The sequence below is a fragment of the Ixodes scapularis genome, unplaced genomic scaffold (genome assembly GCF_016920785.2).
Source record: "Ixodes scapularis isolate PalLabHiFi unplaced genomic scaffold, ASM1692078v2 PGA_scaffold4__175_contigs__length_147842914, whole genome shotgun sequence".
Taxonomy (NCBI): Eukaryota; Metazoa; Arthropoda; class Arachnida; order Ixodida; family Ixodidae; genus Ixodes; species Ixodes scapularis.
The window spans coordinates 39,681,548-39,698,323 of record NW_024609879.1 but is presented as its reverse complement, the minus strand read 5'-3'; the positions used below and the strand labels follow the sequence as shown (position 1 = coordinate 39,698,323).

Sequence of the window (16,776 nt, the reverse complement as noted above, 5' to 3'; positions counted from 1 at the left end):
TCTCGCCATCATCGCAGGGACTCAACAACGGATCGTGGAGTGCGTATTAACAAACTCACGTCCCCTCGAAGTCCACTCTACGATTGACACGTCATCCGCCATACCCATTTACAAAGGAGATATTGAGAACAACGTCTCTCATTGGCTTGAAGAGGTCGATCGCGTCGCCTCTCTTGCTCATTGGACGTCATCCCTCACCATGCTGAATGCGTTGACTCGACTCAGAGGACCTGCTAAGGACTGGCAGACAGCATATGGTAAATCAATCCGTGACTGGAAAACGTGGAAGCAAGCACTCCTCGAACGCTTCAAGAGGAAGATGACCATGCAAGACTTCATCGAGTACCAGGCCCAACGGAAGCTCCTGCCCAGCGAAACTCTTGTGCAATACATTTATGCCAAGAATGCCATGCTGCAAAAGTCGCCGTATGAATTGGCGCGTGAGGAGAAAATCTCAATGATTTTGCATGGCATTTCCGGCGACAAATGGGCGAACCCTCTGGCGTCCCACAATTGCAGGTCGGTGCTCGAACTTATCGACAGAGCAATGTGGATGGATAGCCGGCGGACACTCGAAAAGAGCAACTACGCAAACAAGGAACACGAAGAGCTGTACCGAAGAACAGCTGCAAGCTTCGAAGATAATACGCAATGCAACACAATTAAATGCTACAACTGCGGCAAGCCGGGACACTTCTCAAGAGAATGTTGCATTCCGAAGACACCTGCCACTCTTCGGGCGGAAGAAAGACGCAACGCACACAGTCCAACGAGGTCATCTCCAGGACGTTTTGAGCAAAGCGATGACGAACTCCGAAGCCGTATCACCATGTCAAGAAACGTTCATTGCTTCCTACGTACAAGTGGGGACGACCTACCCATTGTTCATGGCACAATTGGCTCAGACACAACTGTGAAGGTATGCATCGACACGGGTGCAAACGTCTCAATCATTTGCTCTGAAGCCATTCCGCCCAACTCCAGCGTCACCGTTCATTCCAATATATCTGAGATAAACGTCCTTGGAACACGAATAAGACCCGAGAAAGTCACAGCTTTGACTATCACGGTAGGCACTACTCAGGTTTGGCTACCCGAAGTGTTCATCACGGAACTACCTGCTCCTATCGACATCCTTCTTGGATCAGATTGGAGACAACTTGCCAACGTAGATGTTACATTTCACCCCAGCAACGATGTTGCGGTAGTTCAACTGCCTCAAGAAAACACGCTTGAACGTTGCAGCCCAAGCACATCAAGTGAGCTAACGGGTGAAACACTCATTGCATCGTTCTGTCAACGCGAGCTTTTTATTGGCACAGCTCCCGTGCGTGGAATGAAGCACGGCGATAGATTTGTGAAGCTAGAAACACGAGCGAGTGCCCCAAACACCCAACTAATCGAGCACATTGAAATAGCCGTCAAAGAAATGACTCAAGATGCATCGGTCGATCAACGGAACCAGCTTCGTCACATTCTACTGACACATCACTCAGCCTTTGTCGATGGCGAGAATAAAATAGGGTTATGCCCCCATTCGGAACATTCAATTGATCTCAGAGACAATATACCAGTCACATCTCGCCCGTATAGATGCTCTCCTGATCGCCAGTTTCTCAAAAAGGAAGTCAATGATCTACTACAAAAGGGCATCATAAGAGAAAGTGATAGCGAATATGCATCTCCAATGATTGTGGTGGATCAACCGCATCACACCACGACACCTCGACGAATGGTGCATGACTATCGTAAGCTGAACGCAAAAACGATCAACATTCCTTACCCAATGCCAATCATCGAAGATGTTCTTAGTGACGTGATGTCCGAAGAAGCGAAGTACTTTACAATCATGGATGTAAAGTCTGCCTTTCTCACCATACGGGTTAGACAAAGCGATGTACACAAAACCGCATTCGTTACCCCCGACGGAAAATATGAGTACCTGCGAATGGCATTTGGTTTCTGCAAAGCACCACAGACGATGCAAACTGTGATGCGTCGCAGCTTCGATGGGCTGCCCCGCACCGCAACCTACATGGACGAGATTGGTCAAGGAGCCTCTTCAGTCGATGAATCCCTTACTCTACTGGAGGAGGGCGTGTCATAACAAACGGGCTCCGTATGAACAACAAGAAATGCCAGTTCGTCTCTTCCAGAGTAACTTTTCTCGGCTACGTCATCACGAAAGAAGGGAGAGTTCCAGATTCCTCACGAGTTGCATCAATCGATAAAGTTGAACCTTCGCAAAGCAAGAAAAAGCTTTACGCGTTCCTCCAGTTTGCAAGTTACTTCCCGAAGGTTCATTAGTAAATTCTCTGCCATCACGTCCCCTCTACGTGTCTTGCTGGCTCATGACACTGATTTCATCTGGACTGAAATTCACGAGAGGATCGTCAATGACGTGAAGAAAACTTTGGCAAGTTCTTCAATAATCGCAAACTTCAGGTACGGATGCCCAACAATAATTTATATCGACGCCCGTCAAGCTGGTCTGGGAGCGGTACTCGTCCAAGTTCAAGAAGAGAGAGAACGAGTAATTGAGTATGCAAGCCGCAGTCTCAATGAGCACGACTCGAAGCTCCATTCAAACACTCTCGAATGTACGGCTCTCCACTGGGCCGTCACCGAAAAATTCGCCATTTTTGTTCGTGGAAGACCTCGATTCACGGTTGTCGCATACAACATGAGCCTTACGTACCTCGTAGAACAAGGTCCAATCAACCGCAGATTTGCCAGGTGGACACTCAATATAGCGGACTACGAATTCGATCTTGTACACCGATCTGGAAAACTCAACGGAGCAGCAGACGCGATGTCACGACTTGACATGCCGGACAGAGACCTGGAAGGCCTCATCAACAACGAGGCGGCTGGATGCACACTCAAGTGCCTGGCGATTGTGCTTAGGGATGCCGCGAACTTTTTTCGAATCGAAGTGTCAATGATCGAATCAAGTGGTTCGAAAGGTTCGAAAGATTTCGATTTTTCCAATTGTTTATATCGTAAAATTCGACGGAGGTCGAATTTTCGAACTTGTTAAGCTAAGAAGTTCGACGCTTTTCGAACCGTCGAACTTATTACACTAAAAAATTCGATCTTTTTCGAACTTTCGAACTTATTGCGCTGCAAGGTTCGATGCTTGTCGAACTTTCGAACTTGACTGACCAAAAAATTCGATGAATATCGAATTTTCGAACTTACTTATCAAGAGAATTCGAAAAGTTTCGAACTTTCGATTTCTGAAAAGTCAGAAGTTCGACGAACTTCGACCTTTAAGGGTAAAAGTTCGACGTTCGTCGAACTTCGAAAGACCGGCGGACGGTTTCATTTGATTTCAAGTAGTGGGGTACATTCGTAATTTTTTTTTTCTCGAATTTTTACACGCGGTGCTGCGTTCCTTACGAAAGACAATGTCGTTTATTTCAATGTTCTGGCATGCTTAGGTCTAAAGAAATAAATCCCCGAAGGGGCGAGGAAGGACGACGGGTTTTTGACGATTATCGTTTGTGCCAGATTTGAAGCACGCTGCAGCCGGAGCTATTTATGGTAGATATGTTATACTTTTTATGAATGATCTATGTATAGCCTAGGTAAGTGCCGTCTTAAGATGTGATTATTGTTATTCAACGTGAGTTTCGAAGAAATGTCCAGACATGTATCTGCATGCAATTATGACCTAAACTTGATATTTATTTTCGTCTAAGTTGTTTGAGGTATCGCATTTAAATTAACACCACAGACAGTACATATCATTGCCATCTGCAGAATACAAAATAATATATATATTGTTTTTTCACGTTAAGGAATAAATTCACTCATGGGAAAAGATTTCTAATAGTGTTCAAGTTGAGCACGTCATTAAAGGAAAAAAAATTTTTTTCGCTTCACGTTCCTGGGACGTGTTTCTCCAATACACATTTTGGTAAAAGAAACTTGTTTCGAAGTTCTGAACCTCTGAATATGCAAGAATAGAACACTTCCGACGAATTCTTGATAGTTTTTTTTTCTCCTGCTTTTTATTCTCGCATTTATTCTTTTTTTTTTCATTTTTTTTACTATCGGCACAGGTGTTTAGGTCGAAAAGACAGCATTGAACTTCCGAACCACTAAGCATGTGACGAGCAGCGCCTTCTGACAACGAGTTTCTAACAATGACCATCTACGCAACCTTTTATGTAGTGAAGAGCGACAGTAGCAATACATATGCACAAATAATTTCAGATTAAAATAACCTCGACCACGCCCTCTTTCCCCGTATTGTTTTTTTTAACAGTCCGAAATACCTGCAAGGAAAAGAAGGAGGCTGAAGCCCCCCCCCCCCCCCCCCGCTACCCTCTTTCCCCCCGTTTTTCGTTTTCCGACGCCACTTGTATGGTAGAACGCTCCTCGACCTCGAGTTGTGCCGGCTTTTGTGCTTTTTGCGAGGCGATTCCTCCGTCCCAGAATATAAACCTCCAGGACCATTATAAACTTTACCGGATCGGATTACTACCAGCGTGCAAGGGGTGGCGAGCTAGTTTGCCAGGTGGCTTCAAGGTTTTTCTGAACCTCAACCTCCTGCTCGCCCCTGGCCGTTTCGAACTGGATGAGTCTGGTAAAACAGTGTGTTCGTGCAATCACTACTGCGTGATGCAGGTTAAAGACCACCCCCCCCCCCCCCCCGGGGCTGGCGGTCACAATTCTGCACTGGCAAATATTCTAGCACGTCCGGGACACTCGTCTTCTCATTTAATTGCCCGACCAACTTCGCAGAATCTAGATATCACACCCTAACTTTTCTAAACTTGATTTTGTGAAAACCAGTGAGTCGTGAAAACGTTATTTGAAACTGAAACTGTCAAAAAAACTTGAAAATTGGACTTCGAACTTTGAAAATTTGGATTAGAAAAAAATTGAAAATCATCGAGGTTTTTTTTTTTTTTTTAATTTAGCGTTAAAAGGGAATCGAAACCTTCGACCTTTTCGAACTTTATGCAGAAAGAAATTCGAAATCTTCGAATTGTTCGAACTGCATGTCTATAAAAATTCGAAGCGTTCGAAGTTTTCGAATTTTTTTTCCAAAGAATTTTGAAATATTCGAATTTATCGAACCTGAAGTAAAAAAATATTCGAAATATTCGAATTCGAAATTTTAGAAACCGTGAAAGCTTCGAAATTTTCGAATTCGAAACTCCGCTGTGGTCAAAAGTTGCGAATTTTTCGAAATCGAACCTCGGTCGGTACGAAAATTTCGAAATTTTTCGAAATCGAACCTTAGTTTGCTTCGCAAATATCGAAACCTTTCGAAATCGAACCTAGGGTGGTTCGCGACATCCCTAATTGTGCTGAGTCAGGACTCCCGCCTCAGGAGTTTCCAGACGTCTGATCCGGAATGCCAACGACTTAAACTACTACAAAACAAGGAGAACAGTCTCTTCGAAACTGACAACGCGATCCTTGTACGAAAACTGATCAGCAGTAGACGACAAATCACGCGAATCGTGGTACCTCTCGCGTTGCGCGACATTGTAATGTCTACGTGCCATGATAAGGTCGGACATATGGACACAAGAAAAACGTTAGATCAGGTTTCGAAGCGCTACTGGTGGCCGTCCGTGACCAAGGACATCGCCCGGTACGTTCGATCGTGTGACATAGGTAGGCAAATAAATCGCCGCACAACTGCCAAGGAAGGATACCTTAACACAAGAGACATTCCTGGCGAACCAAACAAAGTGATCTCCCTCATGAAAAATACACCAGGCAATCCTGGTGTGACATCAGAGAATCCTGGTGTGACACAAGAATATCCGGTGTGCCCACCAGCGATGCTGATGTATAGAGCACACCAACCTGGTGTGCCCACCAGAAATGCTGGTGTACCCGCACATCAGCCTGATGGGTACACCAAGAGAGTCTGGTGTCACACCACAAGGACTTATGCGCCGACCAGGCAGCCTGGTGTGCACACCACGCAGTTTGATGTGACACCAGAGTTGTGTTTTTGTTGACTTTTCCCCCGTCCGCGCGCGTTTTCTATTAGTTTGTGTGCCGCTCCGTCCCCCGACGGGGTGCCTTGTTCCCTCCCGTCTTGGTGGTCGCCGGAGACCCCGCGGCGGGCTCCTTTGTACTCAAGAAGTGTCCCCCTCGTTCCGAGCACTTTCCCGAGCCGCCTTGAGCAGCTTGGGGCGCTCGCCGGCTCGCCACTTGGAGGGTTTCTCTTTCCCTTTCCCGCCGGTATTCTTGTTTAAGTTTGAGAAAGTAAAGAAGTCTTCTCTGTGAGTCAAAGCCGAAAAGATGTGCTGGTGCGCTTTCCTTACTTCCGACGAGCTTGGCTCGGTAGCAAAGCAACAAAGGACGCTAGTAATTATTACAGTTTTTGATGGCCGAAATGCCTACTACGAGCGAGGAGGGCGTCGACCGCCTGAAGCGAAAGAGGAATTTACCCTGCGAGCCGCCACAACAAAGATCATCAACGAGATTGGTGTCTGCTGGCCACGGATCCAAACGACATCGGTGAGCTCGAAGAAACATTTGATATTCTTCTACTTAAGGAGGCTTCCCTGAAAGAGCTGGACAAGGAAATCGAGCTATATGTCGAATATGATGCCTTAGAAGAGGGAATTTCTAGTGCGGTGGGGTACGCGGAACGGATCAGCGTAACTAAGACATGAGTCAACCACAAGCTGAAAGGCCAAGAATTGCGGAACGACAGGACGTCCGGTTCTTCGACGCAGGGCAGTGGCTCCGGACAAACTCCAGTTGATCACGGCCAACTCTACTCCCTACAACAGTAAAGCTTCCGAAGCTTTACTGTTGTGCTTTTTTGCTTTTTTGAATAAAGTAATTATGGCAGCAGCGTTGTTGTCAAACCTATCATTGTACCCTTTTTTTGTGAGTAAAGCAACACCCAGTCAACAGGTGGTCTGGTATCACATTACAACAAAACCTGATGTCCCGCCAGAACACCAGATTTCTGGTGTCATACCCACACATCAGATTTCTGGTGTCACACCAGAAAATGTCCCAAATCACATCTGTGAAAAAGTATGGTGTAACATCAAGTCACACCAGCCCTCGAGCTGTTGTATTTTTCACTAGGTATCGCTTGATCATTTCGGACCAATGGTGGAGAAAGGAAATACCCACGTTTTGGTATGCATTGACCACGCTACACGCTACGTCGATGCATCAGCTGTCCCCAGCACGGCTTCCATCGACTACATCAACTTACTGACGAAGAGATGGATCCCCAGGTTCGGGGTACCGGAAATAATCATCACAGACCAAGCAAGAGGATTTGTGAACCGAAACACGAAAAGAATTCATCGACGTCTTGGTGTGACACACACCACATCTCCACCATATTGGCCGGAAGCCAACGGTCTTATCGAAAGAATGGTAGGAACAAACAATCGTCTCGACTGGCATATCGCATTGCAAGATGCAGTAACCGCCGTTAACGTCACGAGACAGAGCTCAACGCGATACAGCCCTTTCTGGCTAATGAACGGGTATGATCCAAAACTTCCAGGCGAACTAAACATTGGAAGCTATGATGATGGCATCACAGAAACTGAAAGATTGCTGAACCTTGCCAGGAGTCGATGCGCTGCAAAGCAAAATTTGGAAAATAGCCAGACGCTGGCGAAAGCCCGGTACGAAGCCGACATGAAGACACCTTGTTTTAACGTCTGTGACTTCGTATACTGTATCAAAGGATCTCGGTGTAGAAGCCTGGACTCTCTATTTGAAGGACCGTACGAAATCACAGAATTCAAAGACAGCAGTACTGTGTTGCTGAAAAGAGCCGTCCCCATAGAGGGCAGATCCAACTCGAGACTAGCAAATTTACAACAGCTACAGAGATTCGTCGCAAGAGATATCGAGCCAGTCGAGCTATCAGACTCTATAATAGGACAGGCGCTAGCAAACCAAGTGGAAACAGAGGGATCTCCCGAAGGCGTTGAAGAGCCAGCTGGTTCAGAGCACAGCGGAGATGAATTGGACGCAGCAGCTCAAAATGCAACATCAACAGCCAAGGGAACGAAGGCCTCCAGCATACCTCCGAGACTATATGACAAATTGAATTGACGTAAAGACTTGAATTGAGGACAATTCAAACTTTAAAGTGGAGCTTGTTAGCTGTGCGAGTAAGAAAAGAAAAGAAAGAAAAGTGGCCGAGACACGAGCACGAGTGGAAAAAGAAAAAGGACGAAGGGCATAGGACGCACGAGCACTGACGATACGGAACGATTTGTAACGCTTTCTGATTAAATGTTTTTTTCTTAACACTAACACAGTGATAACTATATGTGACTTACATACTCTGCAAAAGACAAATAAAATATTATTTCAAAGGCATGTTAAATATGCAAGATTTTATTTTACAAATATTAAAATTTAGTTTCCTCTTGTCTCTTGGAACCATGTTTATTTTAAATTTCCCATGAATTTGGCAACAGAGCTCACTCTTAATATTATAATAATAATATTTTATTACCACCTACAACAGGAGCATATTGTTAATGCTGAATATTGCCAAGCCATCACAAGTTCTGATTTTTTTCGGCAAACAAAAAAATTAAAGGTATTTCAGACCTTGAAAGTGTGAAACTACTTTATATGCAGATGCCAAATGAGCCTGCCCAGCTCCGTTGAAGGACATCGCGTTCTAGAAGCATGTTGTCCACAAGAAGAAAGGAGTGAAGGTGAAGCGCCAGTTGCTGTTGGTATCAGCTCCTTCGGGCGAATGTCTGGACGATGTGAAGCACTATGTTGACGCCATAAAAAGCAAGGAGCCTGGCCTCCTCTGGTGCAGGTATGTTGGTCAGCCCGAGCCACCCCGGTTCCTGTGCCCTATTCTGAACGACGAGGACCTCCAGTGTCGTCAACTCTTCAGGGCTCAAATGGAAGCCATTCGTCCTCTGGAGCTCACAAAAGCAAGTGCCATCTGCAGCGCCACTGTTGAACAGGGAAGAAACCCTTCGTGGAAAAGAGAACGGGTGGGCCAGAACACGGCATCGAACTTCAGATGCGTGGTTCACTGCCAGCAACCAGAAAGTCTGGTTCGGGATATCTTGTATCCACAAAATGTAAAACTTAAGCCGGGGGATCCACGCCTTTATGGCATAGAAAACGAAGGCAAGGCTGTCGAGCAGTACCTGGAGCTAATGACATACCACGGCAAGAAGGTGCGCGTGGAAGAGACCGGACTGCATGTCTACCACGAGTACCCGTGTATTGGAGCATCATTATGCAGATCGGATTTTGTATGACGGTGAAGAAGTTCGAGTGTTAGAGGTGAAATGCCCCCATTCTAAGAAGGGGCAAACACCAAAGGCTGCTGCGCTGGACAAAAAGTTTTATGCATACATTCTTGAAGGTGAAGTGACGCTGAAGCGGGATAGCGCTCATTATTACCAAGAGCAATGGCAGTTTGCTGTCGCTGGATTTCCGTGGGCCAACTTCGTCATTTGGACGAATAATGGATCTGTGGTTGACTCTGTCAGTGTAGAGAGGATCGCTTTTAACAGAACCTTTTGGGACTGCAATGTCCTGCCTGGACTATTGTACTTCTACGAGTATGCGGTGATTCCAGAGATGGTCACACGACGGATTCGCCGTCTTGGTAAGTTACACACAACTGAACCCGGACATGTACAGCACAAGATGCGCGTCGAAGGTTTTTATTTCCCCCGCAGCCATGATGACCCACTGAAACTCACCATTGCAAAAATTCAGTCGTGAAATTCCTCTACAAAAACCATGGCATTAACTTTTGTTCTTGTTGTTAACACATTATTTCATGGAGTGTATAATAGACCACTCTGAGCACGAAGTCGACATCATCACTCTCTTTATATTTTACTTAAAACAGTTATTAACGGGCACCAGAAATTACCCCTTATGTTAGTCCCAAAAATGTGCATTCCATCAAACTGAAATTTTGATGACATTTCGATTTTAAGAGGGCAGATCCAACTCGAGACTAGCAAATTTACAACAGCTACAGAGATTCGTCGCAAGAGATATCGAGCCAGTCGAGCTATCAGACTCTATAATAGGACAGGCGCTAGCAAACCAAGTGGAAACAGAGGGATCTCCCGAAGGCGTTGAAGAGCCAGCTGGTTCAGAGCACAGCGGAGATGAATTGGACGCAGCAGCTCAAAATGCAACATCAACAGCCAAGGGAACGAAGGCCTCCAGCATACCTCCGAGACTATATGACAAATTGAATTGACGTAAAGACTTGAATTGAGGACGATTCAAACTTTAAAGTGGAGCTTGTTAGCTGTGCGAGTAAGAAAAGAAAAGAAAGAAAAGTGGCCGAGACACGAGCACGAGTGGAAAAAGAAAAAGGACGAAGGGCATAGGACGCACGAGCACTGACGATACGGAACGATTTGTAACGCTTTCTGATTAAATGTTTTTTTCTTAACACTAACACAGTGATAACTATATGTGACTTACATACTCTGCAAAAGACAAATAAAAAATTATTTCAAAGGCATGTTAAATATGCAAGATTTTATTTTACAAATATTAAAATTTAGTTTCCTCTTGTCTCTTGGAACCATGTTTATTTTAAATTTCCCATGAATTTGGCAACAGAGCTCACTCTTAATATTATAATAATAATATTTTATTACCACCTACAACAGGAGCATATTGTTAATGCTGAATATTGCCAAGCCATCACAAGTTCTGATTTTTTTCGGCAAACAAAAAAATTAAAGGTATTTCAGACCTTGAAAGTGTGAAACTACTTTATATGCAGATGCCAAACGAGCCTGCCCAGCTCCGTTGAAGGACATCGCGTTCTAGAAGCATGTTGTCCACAAGAAGAAAGGAGTGAAGGTGAAGCGCCAGTTGCTGTTGGTATCAGCTCCTTCGGGCGAATGTCTGGACGATGTGAAGCACTATGTTGACGCCATAAAAAGCAAGGAGCCTGGCCTCCTCTGGTGCAGGTATGTTGGTCAGCCCGAGCCACCCCGGTTCCTGTGCCCTATTCTGAACGACGAGGACCTCCAGTGTCGTCAACTCTTCAGGGCTCAAATGGAAGCCATTCGTCCTCTGGAGCTCACAAAAGCAAGTGCCATCTGCAGCGCCACTGTTGAACAGGGAAGAAACCCTTCGTGGAAAAGAGAACGGGTGGGCCAGAACACGGCATCGAACTTCAGATGCGTGGTTCACTGCCAGCAACCAGAAAGTCTGGTTCGGGATATCTTGTATCCACAAAATGTAAAACTTAAGCCGGGGGATCCACGCCTTTATGGCATAGAAAACGAAGGCAAGGCTGTCGAGCAGTACCTGGAGCTAATGACATACCACGGCAAGAAGGTGCGCGTGGAAGAGACCGGACTGCATGTCTACCACGAGTACCCGTGTATTGGAGCATCATTATGCAGATCGGATTTTGTATGACGGTGAAGAAGTTCGAGTGTTAGAGGTGAAATGCCCCCATTCTAAGAAGGGGCAAACACCAAAGGCTGCTGCGCTGGACAAAAAGTTTTATGCATACATTCTTGAAGGTGAAGTGACGCTGAAGCGGGATAGCGCTCATTATTACCAAGAGCAATGGCAGTTTGCTGTCGCTGGATTTCCGTGGGCCAACTTCGTCATTTGGACGAATAATGGATCTGTGGTTGACTCTGTCAGTGTAGAGAGGATCGCTTTTAACAGAACCTTTTGGGACTGCAATGTCCTGCCTGGACTATTGTACTTCTACGAGTATGCGGTGATTCCAGAGATGGTCACACGACGGATTCGCCGTCTTGGTAAGTTACACACAACTGAACCCGGACATGTACAGCACAAGATGCGCGTCGAAGGTTTTTATTTCCCCCGCAGCCATGATGACCCACTGAAACTCACCATTGCAAAAATTCAGTCGTGAAATTCCTCTACAAAAACCATGGCATTAACTTTTGTTCTTGTTGTTAACACATTCTTTCATGGAGTGTATAATAGACCACTCTGAGCACGAAGTCGACATCATCACTCTCTTTATATTTTACTTAAAACAGTTATTAACGGGCACCAGAAAATACCCCTTATGTTAGTCCCAAAAATGTGCATTCCATCAAACTGAAATTTTGATGACATTTCGATTTTAAGAGAAAAGAAAAAAAGACAAACACATGCTTATGCTAACTACAGTCAGTATGACAAATGTAAATAAAGGCTCACACATTTGTATTGATAGATCAATTGTTTCAAAATTGTACTTCTAAACAATAGCATCCCGATGTGCATAAAGCAAGGTTATGGTGTGCATTTACTACAAGCATTGATATTTGATATGTTGGTCATGTGATGTGTAATTTCCGAAAATAGCTTGGATGTATAATTAAATTGGCAATTAAATATGTGATTCATACAACAGCTCTACAGCAGGGGTGGCCAAGCTGTGGCTCACGAGCCATGCGACTCTTCGCGTATTAAAGTGCTGCTCGCGGCTCCCGCCCCTACTACCCCCCCCACAGACACACACACACACACTCCCCTGCCTCCCTCCCAGTCACACGAGCACTTCCCCAAAAACAGAAATGGAACGCGTTTGAAATCGACAGGCAGGTTACGGTTTGGTTGTCTTGTGCTACTGCTACCTTACATACAGTTGGACTGCTTTTGACTCGGATAGATTGAAAGTAGTTATAGCTCTGTTTACTGCTCTGGACCAAAGTTTACCCCGCCCCCTTCCCCTCTTGGAAGCTTTGTAGTTTCGTTTCCGGCTCTTAGGCCGGGTCAGCCGGGCCACCCCTGCTCTACAGCATACATTAGTCATTTTTAGGGACAACTCTAAATCATACACTTTGTTTTGTCACTCATGCACTGGGGTCGTTCTCCTCCTCCCCCTCCTTAATCAGTGACCCTCCGAAGTTGCACAAGGCACACGTTATGAACATCTCGTCAGCCAGGTCGATCATGTTGAGAGGGAGGGCACAGTCAAAGACGTGAAATTTTTTTATCCCTCTGATCACCCTCTCAACTGAACCCTTGCGCCAGCAATGTTACGAGTATGGTAAACGTCTGCATTGGGCATCTGGCTGGTCTGTGGCGTCCTAAATGGGGGATTGTGAAGTTTTACGCCTTGTGGCAGTAAATCGGAGATTTTGAAATCTTTGTCGACCATTACGGCATCGCCCGGTTCCAACTGGTCGAGAATGTCGCATTGTCGCACAATTTCTCTGTCGCTCATGGCATCCCCATACATGGGCGACAGGTAACAAATGTAGCAGTCAGGTGTCACTCCAACCAGGCATTTCATGGTGTTTGCATGATTGTAAGGTGAAAAAGTTTGGCGCTGTGCATCTAAGCTGGACGGTGTGTGTATTCGGATCTCGGTTGCATCCATCACCACCCTTGTGTCGGGAGATGCATCAAAATGTCTTGGCCTGTTCCGTTGCACATGACTCAGTTTTGGAAAGTGGTTAAAGGAACTGAGTTCACGTCTCAGGATGACAATCCACGATGAAAACAACCTGCTAAAAGTAGACATAGAAATTCCAAAGTTCCTAGAGACCTCCTTTACAGACATTCCTCTGCGCAGTCTTACGAGAACCATAAATAGCTCCTCTTCACCTGTGTGAACCCTTACATAATTCCCCGAACACAGTTTGGGGCTTCGTGTGACAATCATGTCATAGAGGTTTTTGAACAAGAAATAGTTTGGCAGGCTCGTATAAAACAAGAAGTCGTACGTCTTCATTACATTAGCCAGAGAAAGTGTCGAAACCTTCAGCACAACCATTCCTTCCTCCAGCTCCTTGATTCTCGAGTCTTGCGCTTGTGTTTTTAGCTTTTCTGCCTGAAGCTGTCGTTCCAGCTCCACAATCCTGCTCTGTAGCTTGCTTTGGAGAAGGCGATGCTGGCTGCTGCCTTCTAAAGGCGTCGCAGCCCCAGAGTCGCCAACCGTGGCTGTGTCGTTTGCTGTGGTGTTGGCTTGTAAGGTGATGCCTACCTCAGCTATGGTGTTGGTCTCCTGCTGTTCTGCTGCTGCACCTGAAGTGAATTAGGGGTTAAATATTTCAGTTTTCACGTCCCTTTAGAGATGAGTGGTCACTTTATCTAAGAATGAATGACTTAAAATCTTGCGTTTGTATTACCTGAAGGGGGTAACTGCTCGGGTACATCAGAATCTTTGGTGGACACTCTAGGGGCCTTCTGGAGCTGCCGTGCTCTTGCCCTTTCAAATCGTGCCACCGAGTTTGTCTGCAGGTTCGGCTTGTGGCAAAAGACAGATGGGACGTAGTCGGGATGCTCTTTGTACCTCGATGGAGTTCCTGAAATTGTACACTTGTGTCTTGTACACTGTGTTTCAGTTGTTGATAGCTGCTCTTTCTGTGCATAAAACGTATGGTGTCAAAGATTGAAGGCTTCCAAAACCGAAAAGCTACCAATTTTAAACAGCTTATACTAGGAATGCCAGATATACAAAAAGGCTCATAACTCACTGCTTGAGCTTAATGGAACGTGCTAGACTCATTGTTTCACGAAAGTATATCAAAAACAGACTGAAAATTGTTACATTAAACCTGGATTCATCATACATGCAGTATTGGCAATGAATTTAAGGGATGTTGCAAACCAAGTTGCACTTCAGGCAAGCTCTATATTTCAAGCAATTTTTTATTTTGTATTTCTTGAAAATTTTCAATGACGAACTACTTCAGGCTGGCTATCTAAGTCGTGAAGAAAGAACACTAAATCGGCCGCATCTGTCCGAGGTTCACGCCTGTAAATAATGTTCGAAACTAATTTGTGTACTAGATACAACCACGAAGACGACACATCCAGAGGGTTACTCTTTATTATGTCACAAAAGGAGCAGACGCGGTTGACGAGAGAAAAAAAAAAGAGCTGCTTCCACCTCTCTGCGATATGTGCATAGTAAGAACCATGCAGCGTAGCAAATTTGACAACTAGAAAACACACCGGAAGTTTGCGTAGCAGCGCTAGACCGTCACTATAACAATTAAAAACGAGCGCAAGCCGAACGTATCACAGAAGCGGGAACTCCGGCTACAAACTTAAGCGCTCTCTCTGCGTGGCACACAATCAACACGACAGCATACATAATCAAACATAATCGATCAGCTAACTTGAATTTGTACCAATAAAAAAAAAGGAACAAAACACTAACTTTTCTCGAAGTGGCAACTGCAAACGCGCGATTGCTTTGATGGCTGCCATGGCGAGCCGTCCGGGTTATTGCGCCGTATCGCATGAATCCACAGCCGCCGCTTCGTCGGGTGCAGGCTAGCAGAAGGGAATCTGTAGAAACTTAAACCACGGCAACGCTTGCTGTCGTTGCTGCAGCCAACAGCGGAACAGCGCTGGGGCATGGTGCTTCGGAGTGCACGACAGTCGTGGCTTCAGTTGATATGGGTGCCCATCACTGCTGTCTGCTGCTCCCACGCATGCGCAGTGGAAACTCCGGAAAAGGCCCATTCTACGGTCCGCGAACGCTGGCCTTCCTCTTATAAAAGGTTTGAAGTAAATAATCATAAGGCTTCGACGAACGCCCGTGCAAAGTAAAATTTGTTTTGGACGTTTTGCTTTAGAACAATTACTATTGCAGATGCTAGAAGGTGCAACGCATGTAACTACACCTGTAGCATGCATCTCGGTGCTTGGAAAATTTAGAAAAAGGTCTATTGGGACGCTGTCTGCTTGTGTGTGCTATCAATACCCGGCTGATTGAGTCAAGGCAATCCACTTTCCAAAGACGTTGCCATGCCGACAATTATCGCGTTCATTTAGGCTTAGAAGTGGCCAGGATCGAAAGACTATGTAAAAAATGCGGCGAGGTCATTGCTCATGATTTGCGATTTAAGTGAGGTAAGGCAAAGCAAAAGCCTCTTGCATCATTCGTTGCTGACTAACGTGCCCGATATTGCAGCTACAACGAAATATTAGTTTTAAAGCGAGCGGCGCTCACTGACCGGGGCACCGCCATGTTTCCCCGCATTCCTACCGAGCCAGTCACGTGATTTCCAAATCCCTCTCCTAGGTACTGCGGCTAACTTTAGCCGCGGTTAGCGCTTTCAGCAAACGGGCCCAGATGCCCGTCGAACGAACGCTATCTAATTCCTCGCACCGCGCATTCAGCCTTGCCGTGTCCTCACCTAAAGAGTGTACCTTACACCGTGCCTGAAGCCCATACATTTCACCGTCATCTCTAACGTGAAGGGGGGACCATGACGTCAATTTTATTGCGCGTGCTCGCGCACAGCTGCGGCTGCTGGCTCGTGGAAAGAACGTGCGCCACTTTTTATGGACACTTAGTTGTTTGGCTTCAGAAGCGCTCAAAGCTTGGAACGCGTGTGTGATCTGGTATCTCAAGGCGCGATCGTTCCGATAACCCAGAGGACGACACATATGATACCCTGTCGGCGCCTTTGCATGTGCGTCATATCGAGTAACGTTATCTGAGCGCCGAAAACGAACTACCGAAACTCCATCTTTCACCAGGGACGCGCGGCTGCATATCGCGGTCGGGAGCTGCGACGCGAATGCGCTTGAGTCAGCCCCGGCGGATCAAAACGACGGACCATGTCTTTCTATAGACTTTGACATATACGCATATAATAGTTATAGGATGGATCGCAAAGTAGTTACGTTCGCCGTGTAGACCGCACTCTCCAAGAGCGTTGAAGTGTTGTATTCGCAAGGTGCGCGCTCGCTAGCGCCGACGTATCTATTACCAACGGTGCAAATATTGATGTCGTTCAAGAATGTTTTAGAAAACGAAGAGCACATGCGCATATACGACGCTCTCTTCATGCACCC

At 45.9% G+C, this 16,776-nt stretch overlaps 1 protein-coding gene and 2 pseudogenes across 1 annotated transcript; all 3 read left to right on the top strand.

The window, feature by feature from the left end:
- Window positions 1–7,104: 7,104 nt before the first annotated feature.
- LOC121837751 lies at window positions 7,105–8,073 on the top strand. Its single transcript, XM_042293547.1, has one exon. It carries the CDS (start codon window positions 7,105–7,107, stop codon window positions 8,071–8,073), a length of 969 nt encoding a protein of 322 aa, XP_042149481.1.
- Window positions 8,074–8,507: 434 nt separating this feature from the next.
- LOC121837750 lies at window positions 8,508–9,729 on the top strand (annotated as a pseudogene).
- Window positions 9,730–10,656: 927 nt separating this feature from the next.
- LOC121837749 lies at window positions 10,657–11,878 on the top strand (annotated as a pseudogene).
- The last annotated feature ends 4,898 nt before the right edge of the window (window positions 11,879–16,776 follow it).

Excerpts from the sequence above, each read along its gene's own strand:
- LOC121837751 (XM_042293547.1), top strand. The coding sequence starts at position 7,105 with ATGGTGGAGAAAGGAAATACCCACGTTTTGGTATGCATTGACCACGCT.